At 42.6% G+C, this 12,701-nt stretch overlaps 1 protein-coding gene across 8 annotated transcripts in view; it reads left to right on the forward strand.

Moving 5' to 3' along the window:
* HYDIN (HYDIN axonemal central pair apparatus protein) overlaps positions 1 to 12,701 on the forward strand; it is a 415,179-nt gene that overhangs the window by 102,504 nt on the left and 299,974 nt on the right. For all 8 annotated transcript variants that reach the window (XR_013552530.1, XM_078438962.1, XM_078438955.1 and 5 more), the window contains one exon: positions 6,789 to 6,988. Coding sequence is in view for 7 of the 8 variants with exons in the window: in XM_078438962.1 (XP_078295088.1) it covers positions 6,789 to 6,988 (200 nt within the window). In the remaining variant the exon portion in view is untranslated. The remainder of the gene's footprint in view (positions 1 to 6,788; positions 6,989 to 12,701) is intronic.

Raw genomic sequence — 12,701 nt, forward strand, 5'->3', positions numbered from 1 at the left:
TGAGGGCACGTTTATCCCTTGCTGCTTTCAAAATTTTCTCTTTATCCTTGTATTTTGCCAGTTTCACTATGATATGTCGTGCAGAAGATGGATTCAAGTTACGTCTGAAGGGAGTTCTCTGTGCCTCTTGGATTTCAATGCCTTTTTCCTTCCCCAGTTCAGGGAAGTTCTCAGCTATAATTTCCTCAAGTACCCCTTCAGCACCTTTCCCTCTCTCTTCCTCTCTGGGATATCAATTATGCGTATTTTATTTCTTTTTAGTGTATCACTTAGTTATCTAATTCTCCCCTCATACTCCTGGATTTTTTTATCTCTCTTTCTCTCAGCTTCCTCTTTTTCCATAACTTTATCCTCTAATTCACCTATTCTCTCCTCTGCCTCTTCAATCCGAGCCATCGTGGTTTCCATTTTGTTTTGCATTTCGTTTAAAGTGCTTTTCAGCTCCTCGTGACTGTTCCTTAGTCCCTTGATCTCTGTAGCAAGAGATTCTCTGCTGTCCTCTATACTGTTTTCAAGCCCAGTGATTAATTTTTTGACTATTATTCTAAATTCACTTTCTGTTATATTATTTAAATCCTTTTTGATCAGTTCATTAGCTGTTGTTATTTCCTGGAGATTCTTCTGAGGGGAATTCTTCCGTTTGGTCATTTTGGATAATCCCTGGAGTGGTGAGGACCTGCAGGGCACTTCCCCTGTGCTGTGGTGTATAACTGGAGTTGGTGGGCGGGGCCACAGTCCGACCTGATGTCTGCCCCCAGCCCACCGCTGGGGCCACAGTCAGACTGGTGTGTGCCTTCTCTTCCCCTCTCCTAGGGGCGGGATTCACTGTGGGGTGGCATGGCCCGTCTGGGCTACTTGCACACTGCCAGGCTTGTGGTGCTGGGGATCTGGCGTATTAGCTGGGGTGGGTAGGCAAGGTGCACGGGGGCAGGAGGGGCAGGCTTAGCTCGCTTCTCCTTAGGTGATCCACTTCAGGAGGGGCCCCTCTTCCATGGGCCTCTTGTCTGCGCTTGGCTCCAGAGACTCCGTTCTGCTAATCCTCTGGCGGTTTTCTGGGTTATTTAGGCAGGTGTAGGTGGAATCTAAGTGATCAGCAGGACGCGCGGTGAGCCCAGCGTCCTCCTACGCCGCCATCTTCCCTCTCTCCTCCTCATTCTCTTTGAATAGATGGGGAAATATAGCTACCGCCAGGAAGCTGAGACCCAGCTAAGTCAAATGAAGAGTCACAGTGGTAGAGGATAAGGCCTGTGGTGCCTGACCAGTCTCATTTTTAAACTTATTAGAACTTCAGAGCTGAATCTTCTCTTTTGAAGGATGAGTTTCCGATTGAGAAGATACTTTAACCCTCTGGGGAATTGATAGCATTTTCTGGGGACACCAAGTATTAAATTCACTGAGTCCTAGTCACATCTAGTTGTAGTTTTACTCTGTGTGAGACATTCTCCCATGAAGTTTAGGAGTGGAGAAAAGGCAAAAAAAAAAGAGGGTTGTGAGGGTTTAACCACATTGGCCATGCTTGCCTTTGCCTCGAGGGTCATTTGCTGCAGGAGAGGACACCATTTTCCTTTGCTGGAGACTTTAAAGGACAGAATTATTGCCATGCTTACTCTCTATCATGGAGCCAATATAAAATCAAGATTCATTTTTTTTCTGCTTCTCAGAAAGTTAGATCTTCCATTTTCATATTCTGTTGCTGGTTTTTTAAAGTTTGTGGGCTAGGCAGGTTGGAAGGAAGGCAAATGGACAAAAAGTAGACTGGATGTTTCACCTGGAGAGCATTGTTATAAAAGATAACATTTTAGGAGAGAAAGTGATTCATAGCCATGTCTCTCACAGTAGAGGGGAAAAGCTTGGAATAAATATTTTGGCTCTGAACGGTGACCTGATTGCTCTGAATCTAAATGCAGTGGAAGGGAGTATATAAACTAAAGTGATTGCTTAGCTTGAAGGCTGACAGAGTCTCCCCGGGCATTACATCTGAATTAATTTTCAGTCAGTAGAGCAGTATATAATTGTATTTTACATAATCTAATATAGTCATATTAAATATAGAACTTCAGAGATTAGAAGACATTTTTATGGAGTTGTTTAAAGAATTCCTTCATATTCTTTTATGAGTATGTGAATTGATTATGATAAAAACATGTCATTCAGATCAAACTTTAAATCTTCCTCATTTGGAAATTTGAAAAGTTTGAAAATATCTCTGTGAATATTTCAATTAGCCTTCTAAACTACTTTAAGCTGTCTTCAATTCCTCATAGAACAAGGCAGAGAACGTGTAAATACAGAATAAAATAAGACAAATTACTTTGGGATCACATCTCATTCTGGATTCAGTAGCATCTTTTTTCTTTCTCTCAAATCCTCAGTTAATAGGAAGTTTCCACATGTGCCAGAAGCTTTCCGGTTCCTAATTCCCAACAAAAACTTTGCTTGCTGGGTTTGATCCACTAAGAAAAAATGAAAACAGTACTTATCTCTTTAGGATTCTGATGTAATCAGAGTAGATTATTTCGTTGGTGAATTCTGTGGGGTTTTCTAGGATCAAGTGTGCTTAATGTAATTTGTACTCCCTTATGTCTGAATAGCATAATTTTTGAGCCTGGGATTAACCGTCTACAAACCGGAATCAGTTGAAGAGCTGAGTCCAACAACTCAATTTTAATACATTTCATGAATACTTCCCATTAATTTTTATTACTTGTTCCTACCTTAAGACCTTTACATTTGCAATTCCTCTTTCTGGGAACAATCCATTCCTAGATCTCACTTGACTGGCTCCTTTTGCTGTTCAGGTCTCCACCCAAAGATCGCCTCCTCAGGAAATCCTCCTTGGTTGTTCTCACCTAAAGCAGCCACTTCCAACATTATCACTTTACCATGTTTTATTTTCTTCAAAGCTCTTGTTGCTTTCTGAAATTATCTTGTATTATTGTTATTATTATCATTAGGGTTATCATTATTATTATCTTCACAATAAGAGGAAACACAAGTTGAGTTTTTCCCATATGCCTTATACAATCATTATATTTAATACAACGTTTTAATGACAGCTAGCGTTTAAGGAGTGCTTGCTACTCACCAAATGCTAGATGGAGCATTTACCACCCTCGGCTAGGTCACTGTCCTGTTTGCCCAGACTGTTGCAGGGGCTTCCTAACTGGCCTCGGTTTTCGCATTTTAACCTCTTAGAGTTTTCTGCCCACATAGCAGTTAGTGATCTTTCTAAAACATAAATCAGGTCCATCATGATCAGCTTTCAGCATCAGATGCTTTTGGCCTTTTTCGGGTCCCAACTGGCTTACAACGTCTGGCGCGATCTGGCCCCTACAACCGCGCTGCCAGGTCTCTAACCTCTCCTGACCTCTGGCCACTGGCTCCAAGTCACACTTTGCCCAGAGTGCCATGCATCCGCGCATGGTTCAGGTCTCAATTCGCTCAGATCTCTGCTGAAATGTCACTGCTCATAGAGGCCCTTCCCAAGTGTGCCATGTGAAAAAGCAAGCGAACACTCTCCATCCCCTTCTGATGCTTCATTTTTCACCATTCACTACTGCCCAACATTGCGTTACTCATTTCCGTGCACTCAGCAAATATTTTTTGAATGTTTACTGTGTCCTAGGCCCTGTCTAGGCACTGGATATATGAAATCAATACAATAGCCAGAGTCCCTGTTGACGTTGGAGATTCTAGGGACAGGCATATACTAGACTCAACAAATAGGTAAAATATATGCTATGTTGGATGCTTTGGGGCAACTAAAGCAGGAGGAAAGGCTGGGGAGTGATGCATAGAAGGGGGAGGAGTAAGTTTCAAATAGGACTGTCAGGGAGGCCTCAGTGAGCCTTGCAAAGTCCTGAAGGAGGTGAGGGAGTGAGCTATATGAGTAACTAGAGGAAAGCGTGTTCTACACAGAAAGAACATTGGGTTTGAAGGCTCTGGAGGAGGAGCAGTTCTAGCATGTTCAAGGAGCAGCAAGGATGCCCATTGTGGAGCAGAGTGAGCAATCGGGGGAGAGGCTCTGGCCATAGAAGTGATATGAGCACCGGGCTGTAGCATTCACAGGCCTCATCCTGGGACACTGAGCAGAGGAACAACCTAAGCCAGACCCCTGGGGCCCTTGTGTGGAAAACAGACTGTGAGGGAACAAGAGCTGAAGTAGAGTCCATTTGCCCAGGAAAGATAGGAATGGCGAGGGCCAGGTGGCAGGGCAGAGATGAGAAGTGATCATGGTCTGGATGTGTTTGAAAGGTCAGTTCTACAGAATTTACTGAGAAATTGAGAAATAGAATAATCAAGAATGCCTCATTCCAGGGTTTCCAATCCAGGCCCCTGGAACAATGGAGATACCAGTACTGAGACAGGGAGGCAGTGAGGAAACAGGCCATGAGCAGGACCTCAGATGGCATCGTGGAGGCTTTGTGGGTATGAGAAAAAGGCTTCCCCTCTGGGCGGATGTAGTTGGAGCCAGCAGAGTGGGCTGGATTTCGGCCCCAATCCTCCTCGATGGGGCGTTTGTGCCAGTGGCATTAATCTGCTTAAGTTTGTGACGTACATCCAGTGAGATGCTGACTGAGCAGCTGGGTGAGAGTCTGGAGTTCAGGGAGACAGAGAGACTGCAGGTGCACAGGGCTCTGTCACACGAGCATTCCTGGCTCTTTTATCTTTATATTTCTTTTTATATGTATTACATTGTATATTAGATATGCTTTATTAACTTTCCACCATCTCCATTGTTATGTAAGCTTGAAGTGATCCGTGTCTGTGTTTCCTGCTTCATTTGCAAACCAAGCTCCGTACCTGGTCCCTGAACACTTAATAAACATGGTTGAATAGATAAACTAATCGGGGAGACCACTGCTTTATACTCGTCCTGTGGGTTACGTGAGATGGAGTGCACCCCCAGGTTTATACGTCAATCTATATGTCAGACATCCCCATTCCCACTCTATACTGAAAGCCCAAAGCGAGTTTTTCTAAAACCTCCACCTTCTATTACCATTTACTACATGATTACTGAAAGGAAATTTAACTTCGATGTGGACTTGACATTTACCAATGTTGCCTTGCTGCTAAATGATGGGAAAACTTAAAATGAAAAAAAAAAAGCCTGGTTTAGATAACAAATTCCTCTCATAGCAACTTTTGAGCTTCTGGTCTATTCTTGGGACTGTTAATACTTTCCTTTTATATTTAGTTTTGTTTGTTGGTGAACATTCCATTTTTACTTTTTCTTTGGTACATTGAGGATGAGAGTTCTATTTTCCTATCTTATGAAATGTCGTGAAGGGGCAATTTAATTCAGCATTTCTGTTGCATTTAAATCCAAGACTGGGGAAGATATATGCCTTGGACCTCAGCATTTTTATTTAGAATTGTCAGTGATGGCCTTGCATGACAGATGAGGTTTATTTTATTTAAAAAAATTTTTTTAATGTTTTAATTTATTTTTGAGACACAGAGAGACAGAGCATGAGCAGGGGAGGGGCAGAGAGAGAGGGAGACACAGAATCCGAAACAGGCTCCAGGCTCCGAGCTGTCAGCACAGAGCCCGACATGGGGCTCGAACAGATGAGGTTTAAATTGGGCTATGTATCAGTTAGTTATTGTATATAGTAACAGACCACGCCCGAACCCATTGGTTTCAAATAATAAATATTATTGCTCACGAGACTCTGGTTCAGCTGGTCTTGACTGGGCCCACTCATGTTTTGGGTAGGCAATTCTGCTCATCTGGGTTGGGCTCTCTCACATATCTGGGGCTATAGGCTGGTCTGGCATGGCTTACATGTCTGGGACATCCGGGCTCTCATCCTGCAATAAGCTGGATGGTGTTTATTCACATGGCAGTGACAGGGTTCCAAGAGCAAGACTGGAAATACCCAAGGCTTCTTGAGGTCTCAACTTGGAACTAGCACAGCATCATTTCTGCCACATTCCATTGGTCAAAGCATGGGATGGAGAAATAGACTGGCTGCACTCATGATGGAGAGGCTGCAAAGTCATGTTGCAGATTATGGGCTTAGAGACACCATAAATTGGAGCCATTAATATAATGGCTTGAAGGATAAATAGGTCTAGAAGGAGGATGTGAGGAACTGGTGTGAACTTCCTCTGATCTAAAGAAAAATGTGCTTCGGGGCCTGGGTGGCTCGTCCTTGTTAAGCATCTGACTTTGGCCCAGGTCATTATCTCATGGTTTGTAAATTCAAGTTCCACATGAGGTGAGCTTGAGCCCTGCTTGGGGTGATCACGAGGCCCTCTTGGGGTGAACATGAGCCCCTTTGGTTAAACATGAGCCCCACTTCAGGTGAGCCCGGTTCTCTCCCTCCCCCCCTTTCCCCCCCTCTCCCTCCCTCCCTGTCTCTCTCTTCCTCTCTCTCTCTCTCCCCCCTCTGTCCCTCCTGGGACTCTCTCTCTCTCTCATTCTCTCTCTGCCACTTGCTCACTTGCACCCTCAATCTTTCTCAAGAAAGGAAGAAAGAAAGAAAGAAAGAAAGAAAGAAAGAAAGAAAGAAAACTTGACCCTTGACTGGTTTCCATCTCACCTCCTAAACACATGAAGCATAAACTTCTCCTGACTTGTAAATGTTGACACTTGAACTGTTCCCTTTCTCTCAGAAAAGAGTATCTCATTGAAAGTACATCTATAATTGTCTTGAGAAGCTTTCACAGAGTATATTAAGTTGTTTTGCAAGATAGCTGGCATATGGCCATATTTCTTGCACAGTTATCTTGATCATGTTGGCATTTCCACAAATAATGATTGTACCCTTCTGTCTTAGGATTATGCCCATATGTTGACCTGCATAACTGAAAGAGAAAAGTTTATTGTACCCATCAAAGCAAGAGGTGCACGAGCCATCCTAGATTTTCCTGACAAGCTGAATTTTTCCACTTGCCCTGTCAAATACAGCACTCAGAAGATTCTGCTGGTACGAAACATTGGCAACAAAGATGCTGTGTTTCGCATCAAAACTCATAGGTATGCATTCCTTCAGTTCTTGGTTTTGATTGATTATAGCTAAATCGAGTCATCGCAAGTAATTTGCTGGAATAGCATTCAGGGTAGAATTGCTTGTTACAGTCTCTGGCTGGAAGGCAGAGAGACCGTACTGAGGTGGGCCAAACTTCCTCTTCAGCCAGAGAGGAAACTGAAATTCAAGGTTACCTTTGAGTGACCTCGGGTTTAGGTAAAGATGTTTTTCTGAAATGTTGATAAAAGTCTTTCTATTTAGCACAGAGAAATCTATTAATAAATATTTGCGTTTTGACAGGGAATTTTTTTAACTGGCTGTATATCAGTTTTCTGTTGCTAATGTAGCAAGTTATCACAAATTTACTGGATTAAAGCATCAAATTTATTATCTGGTATTTTCAGTAGACCAGAAACCTCACTGGGTCAAAATTCAAGTGTGGGTGGGCCTGTGTTCTTTTCTGGAGGCTTTAAGGAGAATCTATTTCTTTGCCCTTTCCAGATTCTGGGGGCCACCCACATTCCTTGCTTCATGTGCCACATTCCTTGGCTGAAAAAAAAAAAGGGAAAAAGTGTAGTAGCTGCTTCATAGGGTTGTTGTGAGGAATAAATGAATCGATAAATATAACCTGTTCACACACAGAGGGTGCCTGGCTGGCTCAGTCCATAGAGCAAGTGACTCTTGATCTCAGGGTCATGAGTTCAAGCCCCACATTGTGTACAGAGTTTACTTTAAAAATAAATAAATAGGGGCGCCTGGGTGGCTCAGTCAGTTGAGCGTCTGACTTTGGCTCAGGTCATGATCTCATGGTTCGTGAGTTCAAGCCCCGTGTCGGGCTCTGTGCTGACAGCTCAGGGCCGGGAGCCTGCTTTGAATTCTGTGTCTCCCTCTCTCTCTGCTCCTTCCCTGCTCACACTCTGTCTCTCTCTCAAAAATAAATAAAGATTAAAAAAATTTTTTTTTAATAAATAAACAAACAGACTGTTGGTACATAGAAAGTGCTATCTAGGGGCGCCTGGGTGGCTCAGTCGGTTGAGCGTCTGACTTCAGCTCAGGTCACGATCTCACGGTTCGTGAGTTCGAGCCCCGTGTCGGGCTCTGGGCTGATGGCTCAGAGCCTGGAGCCTGCTTCCGATTCTGTGTCTCCCTCTCTCTCTGCCCCTCCCCCATTCATGCTCTGTCTCTCTCTGTCTCAAAAATAAATAAACATTAAAAAAAAAAAATTAAAAAAAAAAAGTGCTATCTAACTAGTGGGTTTTGTTGTTGTTGTTGTTGTTGTTGTTGTTTTTCTTCAGATGAACTATTGCCAGTGTATACAATACAATGTTACATGACAAAGGGGGATTTGGACTGCAGATATAATTAAGGCTGCTAATCAGCTGACCTCAAAATGGGGGAAATTATCTTGGATTATCTGGGTGGGCCCGTGTGTCCTTTAAAATAGAAGAGGGAGGCAGAAGAGTTCACAGAGATGAAAGTTAAATAGAACTCCACCTGCATTGACCTTGAGGATGAGAAGACTGAGGCATAGTTGTACAACTATACAGGTTGTACAGCTTTGCTCAAGAGCACATAGATATTAAGGGAAGGAGAGGAATTTATTCTGGTTATTTATGGAGTAGCTATAGTGTGGTAGACACCAAAACGATGACACAGCCCTTGCTCTTGAGGAGCTCCCTTACTAGACGGGTAAGAACGATTGTCATGGGGCATATGCATGGTGTTAAATCAGTGGGGCCATAACAAGAATGACCAGCTTGGGAAGACAGGAAGCAGAGGGTCAAGTTCTTTTCTATGAATTTGTAAGAAATAATGTGTGTATTGGTCTGGATTGTGAACTCATTTTCAGAAAGGTATTATCTATGGAATCCTTTGCAAGTTAAGGGCATGTCTCTCCAGAAAGGATTAGCATTTGCTTCTGCTTAGTTCCTAAAGGTTAGACTGTGTAGATTTCTCTTCTGGTAATTTGTTGGCTTAGAGGTTCCTGGACTGATAATGTATAGTCAAACCTCAAACCTGCATAAGACACATGTCCAGAGTTATGAATTCTCTAGAGAAACTTTGTTTCCTTCACTTAAATCAAGACAGACATTTTTCCTTGTGCTAATGGGAGAATGTTTTAGTCATTTAAGTTTCCCCAGTGTATGTGGGGATTTTCTTACCCGTCCCCTGACTTAACAGTCTCAAGGTTTTGTCTCCTGCTCTAGCAGGGCTATTAAAACCTAGGCTTCGGGAGGAGTTAAGATGGAAGAGAAGTAGGCAGACGGTGGGCTGTCCTTGTCCCTCAAACACAGCTCTATTGAGGTCACATCATTTGGAATATTCAGGAAATCAATCTGTGGACTGGCAGAAGGCTCTCTGTGGTTGCAGGGAGACAGTGTGACAGGTGCGGGGTGTGTGGAAATGAATTGGAGAAGAGAAAAACGGCAGTGCTGCAAAGAGGGAGGGAACCTATCCACAAAGAGACAAAAGTGAGAAAGAGAGGTGTTGAGAGAGTGCGGCATCAAGTTCATACAAGAGGAAAACCTCTCCGGATCACGTACTGCGGAGAGAGAAGTACTGCGTGTCACAGGTTTTTTGTTTTGTTTTGTTTTTTTCAAACAGCATTTGGAGCTCAAACTCAAGTTTTGGAAGTATGCGACTTTGGAGCAGAGCTGTGGTGTGCACTCCTGGGGAGAGGGAGGGAGCTGGCTTGAGAGTGCATAGCATGGTGTGGGGATCTCCGGGGTACACTGGGAAAGAACATTCTCCTTCGTGGAGTACTTTTGGAAAAGGGTATATTGCCTGTCCAAGAACAAAAGACCATGTAGGTGCCAGTAAAAGGCCTTTCATTGGCAGGAGACAGGGGGTATGACCTTTTTGCTGCTTTTAGCAGTGCTGCATCATAGAGTCCTTGCACCATGCAGGCGTGGGGCTGTTTTTCAGCAACAGAGGACTTAAGACACAGCGTGAAGAGCCTCTACTCGAGAGGCAGTTCGTGCAGTGCCAGGTCCTTTAAGACTTTGGGTTTTGAATCCCAGGTGTGCACCAAAGAAAAAATGCAGGAAAGCTGTGGCACAGGGCTCACTATTCTAGGAGGGAATGCTTGAACAGCGGGGGGGTGTGAGATCCCCTGTCTGGGAATGAGAGATTGGGGTGGTGCCATTTTTCCCTCAACACTAACACAGTGGGACTTGAGGGAGCAGCACAGCGACCTCCAGTGGAGGTGGGACCCCCTTACATCAAACCTGCCCCTCTGTGCCTGGCAACTGCTTATTTACTGGAGCAAGGTTGACTCTGAGCCTACAACGGGCATTTCCTCCAAAAGATCAGCACAGCCAGCACCCCGCATGCACCAAGTGTACTGAAAATCAAGTGCTTCAAAACAACCCCTGCAGTTCTGGTGGAAATAGAACCAGACTTACCTTTTTCCTCCACTTCTTTTTCTTTCTTTTTTTCTTTTGGAATCAGGCTCATAGCTTCTTCTTATTTTTTTTGTTTGTTTTTCCTTTCCTTTTCTCTTTTTATGACTCAGTCTTCTTTTTTTCTTTTTCTTTCTTTCTTCTTCTTTGAAATCAGACTTACAGTTTTTTGATTCTCTGGTGTTGTTGTTCCCTTTCCTTTTCTCTCTCTCTCTCTCTCTTTTTTTTTTTTTTTTTTTTTTTTTTTTGGATCTGGCTTTCCCCTCTTTTTGCCAGGCTTATTTTAGCAAACAAATCAAAGAACACCTAAAGATCCAAACACTCTCCACTGCAAGCAGGGAAGAGCTCTGCAGAAGACTGACCAGTGGGATAGAGCAGCCAAAATAGTGCACGCAGCATACACCAGAAACACTTCTGGAAGTTCCAGGCCCTGGACAGAGCATGACCCCTTTTTAATATAGCATTACTCTAAGTTGCAGGAAACATAACATGCTATTGAAACACACAAAAGACAGAACCTTAGCCAAAATGATAAGATGGAGGAATTCTCCCCAAAAGAAAGGTCAAGAAGAAATCACAGCCAGGGACTTGCTCAAAACAGATATAAGCAACATATCTGAACAAGAATTTAGAACAAGAGTCATAAGACTACTATCTGGACTTGAAAAAAGCATAGAAGACACTGGAGAAACCCTTACTGCAGAGATCAAAGCTGGAAAAACTAGTCAGACTGAAATTTTAAAAATGCTATAACTGAGATGCAAAACTGAATGAATATAGTCACAATGAATTGAAGAAGCAGAGGAGAGAATAGGTGATATAAAAGATAAAATTATGGGAAAAAATAAAGCTGAAAGTAAGAGGGAAAGGAAAGTATTATATCATGAAGGAAGACTTAGAGAACTTAGTGATTCCATAAAACAAGACAATATCTGTACCATAGGAGTCCCAGAAGAAGAGTGGGAAAAGGGGACAGAAGGTTTATTTGAAAAAATTATAGCTGCGAACTTCACTAATCTGGGGAAGGAAATAGGCATTCAAATTCAAGAAGCATAAAAAACTCTTCTGGAAATCAACAAAAATAGGTAACACCATGACATATCATAGTGAAACTTTCAAAATACAAAGATAGAGAGAATTCTGAAAGCAGCTATGGTCAAAAGGTCCTTAACCTACATAAGGTTAGCAGCAGACCTGTCCACAGAAACTTGGCCGGCCAGAAGGGAGTGGCAGGAGATATTCAATGTGCTGAATGGGAAAAATATGCAGCCAAGAATTCTTTATCCAGCAAGGCTATCATTCAAAATAGAAGGAGAGATAAAAAGTTCCCCAGACAGGGGCGCCTGGGTGACTTGGTCGGTTAAGCGTCCAACTTTGGCTCAGGTCATGATCTCGCGGTCTGTGAGTTTGAGCCCTGCGTCGGGCTCTGTGCTGACAGCTCAGAGCCTGGAGCCTGTTTCAGATTCTGTGTCTCCCTCTCTCTCTGCCCCTCCCCTGTTCATGCTCTGTCTCTCTCTGTCTCAAAAATAAATAAACGTTAAAAAAAATTAAAAAAAAAATTCCCCAGACAAACAAAAACTAAAGGACTTCATGACTACTAAATCAACCTTGCAAGGAATTTTAAGGGGGATTCTCTGAGTGGAGGAAAAAAAAGAAGAGCAAAGACTACAAAGGATCAGAGAACATCACAGAAACACCAAGTATACATGTAACACAATGGCACTAAATTCATATCTTTCAATAATCACTGTGAATGTAAATGGAGTAAATGATCCAGTCAAAAGACATGGAGTACCAGAATGAACAAAAAAAAAAAAAAAGAAAGAAAGAAAGAAAAAAGAAAACAAGATTCATCTATATGTTGCCTACAAGAGACTCATTTTAGATCTAAAGACACCTGCAGATTGAAAGTGAGGGGAGGGAGAAACATCTATGATGCTAATGGATGTCAAAAGAAAGCTGGAGTAGCCTTACTTATGTCAGACAAACTGGATTTTAAACCAAAGACTGTAGCAAGAGATGAAGAAGGGCATTTTATCATAATTAAGGGATCTATCCATCAAGAAGATCTAATAATTGTAAATATTTGTGCCCCCAACTTGAAAACACCCAAGTATATACATTAATAACAAACAAAGAAATTCATTGATAATGATACCATTTTCAATGGTATCAATTTAATATCCCACTTACAGTAATGGACAGATCATCTAAGCAGAAAATCAACAAGGAAACAATGGCTTTGAATGACACACTAGACCAGATGGACTTAACAGATATTTTCAGAACGTTTCATCCTAAAGCAGCAGACTACACATTC

This window comes from Panthera onca, chromosome E2, assembly GCF_046562875.1.
Source record: "Panthera onca isolate mPanOnc1 chromosome E2, mPanOnc1 haplotype 2, whole genome shotgun sequence".
Taxonomy (NCBI): domain Eukaryota; kingdom Metazoa; phylum Chordata; class Mammalia; order Carnivora; family Felidae; genus Panthera; species Panthera onca.